This window comes from Macrobrachium nipponense, chromosome 10 (assembly GCF_015104395.2).
Source record: "Macrobrachium nipponense isolate FS-2020 chromosome 10, ASM1510439v2, whole genome shotgun sequence".
NCBI lineage: Eukaryota > Metazoa > Arthropoda > Malacostraca > Decapoda > Palaemonidae > Macrobrachium > Macrobrachium nipponense.
In genome coordinates, this window is record NC_087204.1 from 101783928 (window position 1) to 101794643 (window position 10716).

General features: G+C 35.2%; 1 protein-coding gene across 1 annotated transcript in view; it reads left to right on the plus strand.

Annotated features, from left to right (window-relative positions):
• The window catches only part of LOC135223824 (zinc finger protein 236-like), a 20081-nt gene extending 9812 nt beyond the window's left edge, over positions 1-10269 (plus strand). Inside the window, exons 3-6 of the mRNA XM_064262681.1 lie at positions 254-391; positions 2490-2633; positions 3555-3662; positions 4046-10269. Of these exons, the coding sequence (XP_064118751.1) occupies positions 254-391; positions 2490-2633; positions 3555-3662; positions 4046-4585 (930 nt within the window). The 3' untranslated portion in view covers positions 4586-10269. The remainder of the gene's footprint in view (positions 1-253; positions 392-2489; positions 2634-3554; positions 3663-4045) is intronic.
• Positions 10270-10716: the final 447 nt, after the last annotated feature.

Here is a 10716-nt window from a genome sequence, read left to right on the forward strand (position 1 = left end):
GTTGGTCTTTATCTCATCCGTAACAGTGTTATTACAGCATTATATGTAATAGTTTGAACACTATCAAAAACACTGATGAATAAACAACCAGTGTCATCAATGCTTGTGCTAAGGCCCAAACAAAAGTTAATCGTACTTATAAAGCAAAAGAATGGTCTTATTTTGTGTTTGAATTTGTTCTTTATATTGCCATGGAGACAATGTTTAAATGAATATAATTTCTCAAGATCTAACACTTCATTATTTCTTCCAGTCTGATGGTGTTGTTTACGAGGAGCCGAGCGAAACCCCAAAAATAGAATACACAGAAGCCACAGAAAATGACGAGAGTGCAATGGACAGCTATCCAATGCCGGCATCTGACCCATTGAATACAATGGGAGATTCACAGGTAGAGTATGAAGAAAGAAGATAGGAAATGTAGTTGCCACATTGTCAGATAAGTAATTTGGTTGGAAATGGATTACAGACACCACCTTATTTACGAACGTTCAGCTTACAAACATTCAGATACAATCACAAACAGGATCATAAATTAACATTGTGTCACCCATAAGTCAAATTTTGTGTTCCTATTCTGTACTTTACTGTATTGCATATATGTACAGTGTATTGTGTTTTAGGATGAAAAAATGTACTGTACTATACTGTATTGACTTGATATCATACTATACTAAAATAGGTGTGAAGAGTAAAGTAACCAACTTCAAAATCCAAGCGGCCGTGCGGAAAGTAATTCGTTTGTAAATAGATTGCTGTCTGTACAGTGTGTGTATTTTGGGAAACAGGAAATTGGAAGATGGTGCCATTCATGTTAATGTGTATGGCGGATGATTGGAAGTATATATGATTCATGTGATGATATGGGATGGTCTCTCTCAAAAGTTCAAGCAAATTTGCAATACATCATTACTACCCTGAAACAATTCTCCTTGTACTGTTAATAATTGATTAACATTTTTATCTACTTATTAATTTGTTAAGTTATCTTTGTTTTCTAATAACTGATTTCTTCTTTCAATGTTTCTTATTCTTGTCTGTAATTTCTTTCAGATGAACACTATATTCATTGGAAGCTTGAATTTCAAGTCAGTGGCCCCTGTAGATTTGTTCCATATGAATAGGGTTCATCTCCTGAGTATAATAATAATAAAGATTAAAATAATTATAGGATAAAAGGAACTGTAGGTTATCAAATACATAAGTGAAACCAAAGGAAATAACCAGGTTTATGAAAAAGGTTTGGAAGAGCTGCGGAATGTCACTGGAAGCTAAAGCTAGAAGCGAAAGTGGAGTTTGGATGTTATATGCAAGTGAAAAGAAAAGGGTCAGAGCTCTCGAGATAGATCATTACAAATTCCATATAGAGTCGGTAATGAAAGGATGAGGTGTAGAGATACAGGCAGTCCCTAAGTTAAGCCTGGGTTTCCGTTCCTGAAGCACAACCCAAGCCTGAACACCATGTTGAAAAGTTGCAAAAAATGAGAAATAAAGTGGTGAAAGCATTGCCTTTCATTCTGTGGTTGTCTTAAAAGCTTCCCAATTGAGTTGCCTTGCTTCTAGTGAGATGGGCAGCCATTATCTTGTAGAATTTCCTCCAAAAATGTGTAAATATTCTTCCATTGCTGTAAGGCTGAAACAATGTGACCTCGGAATGTCCATAGTAACCCGGAACAGATTTTTTTTATGAATAGATTTTAAAATCACAGTAAGCTTGGACGTAACCCAGGGACTGCCATTACTTGAAAGAAATCATGAAAAGGTTACTGGCACTGTTGGATAAGTCTTCCGAGATGGTTTGGTCATGTGAAGGTGATGATGAAGATTAGTTGTTGGAAAAGAGAGTTTACTTTGTAAGTGGAGGGAGGAAGGAGGTGATTATTGTTATACAGGAGTAGTGAAAACTTTGAAAGTTATAGGTGGAAGGTGTAGAAGGTGAATTCCCAGTGTGAGGGTAGTGCCATCAGTGCACCTCACGCTCTGCACTGTAGACATTACTAGAGGTCCTTTGCTCTTTCCCTTTGGCCCTCAGCTGCAACCCAGTTCATTACTTTTGCACTACCTCAGTTCATATTCCTTTTCTTCTGTCTTACTTTACACCCTCTCCCAACAATTGTTTCATAGTGCAACTGCTTTGAGGTTTTCCTCTTGTTACATCTTCAAACCTTTTTACTCTCAGTATCCCTTGAAGGAATAGACCTTGATATGTAGGAATTGAAAGTGAGGTCACAGGAAGCATGAGAAGCACAGTTTCACATTCTTTCTATCTTTGTAGGTGTTTTAGCAGCTGATGTGGAAGTTTTCTGTATTGTTGGTTTATCCACGGCTCTGCATTTACAGATTTATTAAAAATTTGCCATATTTTTACTGTGAGGCCACCCAGGTGTCAGGGGAACCAGCTTATTGTTAGGAAAATATAGAAATACTGTATTGTATTTCATTTTTAATTACTTTTGTGTTACATTGATTAGGGTAATGTTTCCTATCAGGACGAAGAAATTGCTGAGCCAACACATAATGGCGCAGAACCAGAGGAAACCTATGTAGAAGAGCCTACTATATTAAAGGACTTGAAAGTGGAAGAGAAGACTGAGGAGGACGTCAAGCAGCCAGCCCTTGATAGTGGTCTGAAGGTAAGTTTATTCATGTTCATGTACCTTGTTCTCGCTTTTTTTGTACCAACTTCATCATTTCTTTAAAAGTAAGCCTTGTGAAGGAAGGGAAGAAGGTGCACAGCATATTTGTTTTATCATGGATAGGTTGTTGAGACCCATGATGTTACAGGTACCTTAAGAGAGAATGAGCTGTACCAGAAATGTTTATGCTTATCTCCGTATGCTGTTTTACTTCTAATTCGATTAGTATACTTACTGCCAACTGTAAAGAGTAGAATATAATACTGGACCACTATCCTGGATATTAGTAATAGCAAAGTTAATGTTGCTGATAGACTAACAGGAATGAGTGGATTAGGAAATGGTGATTGTTTTTGGTTGAACTCCTGAGTCTTTGGGGGGAAACCCACAGGTTTACCTGCTGAGTCATCAGCAGTAATTGCCTGGTACCCTGGCCCTAGTGGCATCAGGGGGTGGGGTCTTGGCCAGTGATCACAAGTGTACATGTTCAGCCTCTTGTAATGATGTATCTAACGATTCTGAATATCTGAATTTTCAAGTGGTTCGCTGTCCATCATACACTTTTTGAAAATATAATATATATTTGTAATAAAAATGTAAGATTTATTCGTAAGAGAAGATGGCAGGAAGCTTGTATAAAAATCTCATTATAAAATGGTGAAAAAGTCCACAGTGATGTTGTGGTGTTAAGATACATATATATAAAATTATATCTAATGAGAGCTTTTGAGAACCCTCTTGATTCCCCTTGTAATTGTTGAGGAGAATTGACAGGTTTTTGAAAACTTTCTATGTAGTATACATATTTGTTTACATCAGTGTGGATTTTGCAATAATGAATTTTCAAGTAGGTGGGCAATAGACAGAAAATGTAATATTCTAGTGGTACCCTGTATTCAGTATTTTATACCTCTGCAGGAGTACCAGAACTTCATCCAGAAACTAATGCAGGAAAATGAGGAAGCAGAGTCGTTAAGCCCAGCACCAGTCCCCAGTATACCTGAGAAGTCATGTGTCATTGAGAAGGTATGAGCTTGTATTTTTGTAATCAAATTCCTAATGTTGTATCATTAGTAAAGTATTGTCTTCTTATATTTATTCTCTTTAGATGCCTTTTTTTTTTCATGTATCCTCTTGGTTTTTTCTTTGTTTTGTCTTGTATTATGCCTGCTAACGTTGTTATAGGTTGATTGAAGTACAGACTTGTATATTTAGAACATGTTTGTATGATAGAGCAGAGTAAAACCATGTGCAAAAAGTACTATTGGAAGTAGATAAACTAATACTTTTTGATTCATATCAGAACTTGCATGCATGTTATCACTTGTATATCATAGGGGGATTGCCCATACATTCTTAGTAGTGGTCTAGTGGATAACAGTTTTCTTAATTTCACCTTGTACTTTCAGAAAATCCCAAAGCACCATGACACCAAATTTAAAAAAGGTAAGTGCAAAAGTAAAATTGAAAAATTCAAGAGTGATATGAAGAAGCAGAAGGAGAAATTTGCGAAGAATAAGATGGAAAACTTGAAAGAGAAGGTGAAGTCAGTCAGGAACACAGACGACACCAAGACCAAGATCATGATGTGTCCTGGCTGTAAGAAAACCTTCATGTGCCAGAGTGTGCTGGAAGACCACATGAAGACCCACGACAACCTCGAGATCGTGAGTTGTGCCAAGTGTCCGTTCAAAGCTCTTAGCCAGCAGCAAATGCAGAAACACATGCTCACCCACCAACAGAGGATAGAGCAAAAGAGCAGACCTTACCAGTGTCCGTACTGCCCTGCCCGTCAGGTAGACAGATCTAGTTTCTTGCGGCACCAAAAAACGCTGCATCCCGACAAGAAGCTCCTAGACTCCGTCATGAACGCGAAAGTAGTCCTCGAGGACTGCAAATACAAGAAGATTCGACCGAACAAAGTGGAGAAAGAACTAGTGCCCTCATAACACTGAAATAAGGACTTGAAAGAAAAAAAAATAGTGTGCAGTATTTTTACGTTTTTTTAAGTAGTTTTTTCAAAATTGTAGTTATTTTTGGTTGAGTTCTTATATATATTTTGTTATGTACTATAAAAGCATAAATGTACGTGTAAATATTGTATATAATTATCAAGTGGTACAGCGCACTGAAAAGTGAAAAGACAGTCATTAATTTTTTTTTTTTCTTTTAAGATTTTGACTTCTGTTTTAGTCACATCACACAAGAAACTTTACATTGGTACAAAAATTGATTAAACGTGACTTGCCGTCCTATTTTCATTTTGTAGGGAAGTTGCCCTTTGAAAAAATGCCAAAAGTTTTATGTTTGAGCTAAAATCTGTTTCTTTTTATTTTTATTTTTTTGATGAAGTTTACTTTCTGTTAGGTTTCAATGTATCAGTGAACGAGAATTGGTCTTTGGTAACGAACCCTGCCAATTCCAAAGGATTTTACTTTATCACTGTCGTCTTGATTTGCCAATACTTATTTGTGTTGTTGTTTTTTTAAGAAAATACTTTTACAGTATTTAAGTTTATGAGAAAGGTTTACATTTTATGCGTCTCGATGCAAATTATTTTAGTAACGCTTCGATTTCTTCTTTAGAGTACTGTGGTAGAATTGTAAGACGTAGATTTAGCGTATAATGTACTGTACTTCTATACCAACGCTGTGTGGTATATGCAATGTTCAATTAGGCATCATCTTTTATTAGAATAGACTAGATTATGTGTATTTTTATCTTCGTCCTTGTCAGAGTAAGATAGTATGATAAAAAAAAAGTGAACTGCAGCAGTTAAAAGTAGTTTTTAAATCTATGAAAAGTAGTCATAGGTTGTTGAATTTTGTGTATCTTTTTCCATGTGTAAGGTATACTGAGATTGCTTCTTTGGTTAAGCAGTTTAGATATTCATTACATTCAGTGCTGGCACGTCACAAATAGTTAAAAGTCCTCGATTTTTTAGTAGAAGTGTTTATTTTTGTGATAGGACCCACATGAAAATATTTTACTCTTATAGTTCATTTCCTGTTGTAATTTTTTTTACAGTAACATAAATTAATTCAGATGATACTAACGTTGAAAAAAGGTTTATATTTTTTTTTATCCCAGACTATAAAAATTAGCGTCTAGAAATTTAAGTGTGCTTTTTCAATTGAAGTAGTACCATTATGTTGAATGAGCAAATGGACTAGCTGTGAACTAAAGGACCTGTTTATCTGTTAGGGCTACAGTATTTGAAAGACTCCATGGTCGTTGCTGCTGTATATGATTTCATTTATATGAATTGAATGTTCTTGGTATATGTGAACATAATTAAGGAACCTTAACCCTTTGAGATTCTAATCCAACCACTAATAAGATTAGGCAAAATTCCAAATACGCATCATTTTTGCCCTCGTTTCTCATTTTTAAACATAAATACAATGAATAACAGGAATTCATCCTTCAACTGATGCCAGAAACCAGCGTTATACCGTGGAAAATAAATTAACAGCATTATTGGTTCCAGTGTGCTGTGCTGTACTGAGCTGCAAGATGAATTGGTAACCACCCTCCCCTCCCTCCCTCCACCCTCTCCCCCAATCTCAAAGGGTTAAAATAATCTAAAGAGTTGGTCATTGTATCTGTTTTCACTGTGCCATACTGTAATGCCACAGGATCTGAGATGAATATCTAAAAAATAGTTTGTTCCTGTCAGAAAAGACTTTAAAAACCCAATTCCATTTATTCGTCAGAAATATTTTCTTTTTCCCGGCAGTAGACTGATTCCGTATCATTTATGATAGGATTTAAATGAACTGCTAGGTTAACATTCATAATGCCCAGTGGGGATTTCTTAATGAATACTATATATGAAATGTCAGATTTAACAGTTGGGTAAACTGAAATGATGAAGTCTGAAAATTTCATGGAAATTTGTTTCCAAATCGCTAAATTTACTTTAAAATTAAACAGTTTTTTAATTTATGCTGTACTGTTAAAGTTTAGTTTTACATTCTTTGCATTCAGTGCATCTTTGGATTGAGTGTTGCAGCTTACCATGAGATTATCTGTGGGCCAAATGTGTCATCGTTTTAAAGACAGGCTAACATGACCTCAGTGTGATGCTCTTCTTGAAATGAATGTCATAGTCCAACAGTGAGTTTAACATCTAAAATATTTGTTGCTGTGATGCTTTTTATTTCAGAAACCCTGTCATTTATTGAGAATATTTGTATTCTCTCTGGCCATTGTCATCATGTTTTAATTATCTTGGCGTTGTAAAATTTGAGGAATAGAAAGCTTGTGTTGAACAAGAATTTATAGGAAAGTAGAATATTGATGGGCTTAAGATACATCTAGAATAACCGAAAATCATAATTATATGTGTACATGTGATGACGTATTTGAGTCGTTGCAACTGAAGACCATATTGCCATAAATTCTGGGAAAAAGGAAGCATCAGCATTTGAAGAAGTTCAGTCAGGGGAATTTGACTATGAATTTAGGCATTGAAGTTTTACCCTCCCAAATTGTACGTCGATTGGAAATACAGAGTATTTGAAGTATAGCTTAAATTAAATTTTTTAATGAGGCACTTTGCTGTCTAAACTTGGCAAGGTGTACACAGAAAATGAGTAATATTCATGTGTGAATACGTATTGATTTTATCTCGTGTAAAATACATTTGTAAAAAGTTACTGGAGAAGGTGTGGGGTCCTTTTCATGTTTTCAGTTTGGCTGAGAATTATCTTTCATTTATGCCCATATATGTAGCTCCTCTTGTTTCGGCTGTTTCGGCAGTTCCAAATCATCCAGTAGGTGAAATCATTCATAAAGAGTTAAGAAACTGAAGAGGTCAAGCATTGTCTCACTGAAAGTAGATCAGTTACCCAAGTAATGAGGAGTGTCTAGTTATGCAGGTCGTATGAGGTATAATTTTCAATACACATTTAATTTAGGGTAATCTTAATTTGATTCTTGACCCATTAATTCATCATCTTGGATTTGAGAGGTTGAAAAGGTGATTGTTATCATTTCCATCTTGGTATTTTGTTGTTAACAGATTATATGTTTGTTTGGTTTGTAGAACTTGGTCGTTTTTTAAGTACTTTACTTGTTATTATGTGGAAAAATGCATTTGGTTTATGTTTCTTGGTCATTTCCTCTGCCTTTAATGTATGGTTCAGAGGTCCTGTCACAAACTACTAGACTGCTATTATTGATATTTGGCTTACAGTCAATCCTTGAAACAGTAGATGGAGTCCTCTGTTGCCGGTGTCAAATGGTTCAGATTTCCTTTCTTAAAAAGGCAAGATGACATGTTATGTCATTATTTTCTTATTTGCAGACACTGTAAGTGGACGGCACAGATATTGCATTTCTCTGGACTGCGAAGGCTTTCCCTTCTTACTCCTGTAGTTCATACTAATGGGGACCTGGCTTACCTTTTGCAGATGAGCAACTAAGTTTTTCCTGTGGTAGATGCTGTACAGTATTACTATTTTAATGTAAGGTGCTTTTAATTGCTAACATGGCAAGACAGGAGGCTTGATTTTAGTGGTAGTACAATTTCTTGACCCAGTTTACCAAGGCACTGGTTATTTCTGTTTTCAGTGCCTTCTCAAACCAGCAATCCCAGAAGTGTTGTTAGTCATTTAATCAGCCATGGTTCTTTCCTGTGCTCTGTTTTGTCATTTACTATGATTCTGAAAACACCTTTACATAGTAGGTTTTAGAGAATTCTGTGAATTGCATAGTTTTATTCACAGGTTTTTTTTTTTACCATAGGAAATTCCAAAAGTACTAGAAGCAGCAATTGTCTCAGTTTGTCTCCTAATCTGATCATTGCCAAGTAAGTTTGCAAGAGTAGGAGTTGAAATATTAAATTTGAATATCTTTCTCCAGTGATTGTTGGTTGAAATAAGAAAGCAGATAACATGGGAACTATTTTGGTTGGAAGCAAGGCTGGTATGGTGTATTTGCCTTCCTTTTCTGTTTATGCAGATGGAACTTTCTCCACTTCCTTCCTTCTGCTTGCACCTTTTCCATACTGTTCAGTTTTCAGTTGTGATAATTGCTCTGCTTTGGGTCACTAATTTCTCTCATGTATACAATGCCAGAAATATGACGCCGTTTTCAAAGAATTTTAAATAGTTTGTTTATCCTAGGTTGGTGCATTAAAATGTATGTTCTTGTAGCCTCGGCTTGTTTGTAATTGAGCTAATGAAAATTTATTTTATTTTAGAAACAGAGAGACAGAATCATTACATAACTTTAGGTACTTTAATTTTGGAAGATGAGCAGCTTGTTTCTTTGGAAGATGAACAGCTTGTTTCTCTCTCTCTCTCTCTCTCTCTCTCTCTCTCTCTCTCTCTCTCTCTCTCTCTCTCTCTCTCTCTCTCTCTCTCTGTTTCTAGTTCGTTCTCATTTCAGTTGGTAACATAACAGTCATTGCAGTGATGTAATATTAATTTTTTTATTTATTTATTGAATGACAACATAACCATAAAATAACCTACTTCATTACCACATTGTGAGAATCACTAATTAAGCAACTGAAATAAGTTTCATCAATATTGTAGGTTTTTCAGGTAGCCCTTAAAATATTTCACATTACTTCCATTGATGGAGGTATGGTGTCTGATGAATTCTTTTGTTTATTATATAATATTTCAGGTCATGAGTCGTGTCATTGAGAATAATGCAAAGATTATTCATAATTGTTACTTGGTGCTATGATCCCTTGGACCATCTTTTATTCACGTCAAGAATGAAAATTTTTTTACAGTTTGCCTTGCAGTAAGTGTTATGCAGTTAGTATTTCTGTTTTGTTTAGAAAAATGGCAGCTTGTTGGTTTAAAAGCGTTATTCATATATTTACCATTTGCATTCATTTACTCACACCTTTGCAAAATATACTTGATCGATTTCCCTTTTTTGAAATGTACATAGCAGGGTTGAAACAGAAATACTCGTGTTCTTAAACATTTTTGTAGATATTGTACATGAAGATTTATGCTGCTTTAGCTTTAAGTATTAAAGAAACGTTAATGAAACATTATGAGAAAAACGTTTCCCCTTCTGAGACTTGTTTTGAACAGTCCTTTGGTCACAGAAATAAATGGTTCTACTTCATTTGTAAGGACAAAGTGTCTTTCCTACATTTGTTCCTCTAGAAAAAAAGGTCTCTTGTCCAGGATTGTGTGGGTGGTTACGTTTCAGTCTATGGTAATGATAAGGAAAAGTATTTGAATCATTGGTTGAAATGTTCAGATTAGATTGTGTTGGTATTTTTTTATTTATAGTGAAAAAGTTTCGTATTTAATATTAGCACAGTACTGTACTGGTTTCTGTATTCTGTAAGTCACTTTTTCATCCTTTTTGGATGAGCTGAAATTCCCAAATTTTTTTGTATAATTCATTCAAAGGTTCACAAATTGCACAAGGAATTATTATAAGTATTATATTTTCCCATATTACCTTTGATTGAATATCCTAGAAGTATTAAGTTTATCAGATATTCGTGTGCAAATTTTTTACATGCCATTAGTATTATTAAAAATATTAGTAATATTGTTGTCATATGGTAATTATTATTGAAGCAGTTCCATTACCCTTAATGAGTGGCAGAACATGAGACTGGAGAACAAATACATGTCTTTCTTCCAAACTCCTTTTGTTTTTATCCCTTTTACGGTTAAAACAGCACTGATTTGTCACTGAGGATGATGGGTGAACTTTTGGTACTTCAGTTTCCACAGCCAAGGTTTATATCAGAACAAAGGTATAAGTTCATTTTATCCTTTGGCCACATCCCATCAGGGCATTCCTAATGTCATTATAGATATAGGAAACTTGATAGCTAGTGTCTTTTAGTGTCTTCTAAGTGGGCTGGTCAAACTTGTTTATAACTCGCTAACCTTCATCATAAAGGTCATTGTCATGTTTTTCTTCGTAGGGGGTTGCAGTGTCCCTTCAGCGCCTAGCTGCAAAGCTTTTCATTCCTTTTACTGTTCCTTGCCCGTTCACATTCTCTTTCTTCCACCATACTTTCCTTCCTCTCGCAACATTAGATTCATTTCAGTACTGAATGACCTCCTCATTGGTTCTAGTGCTT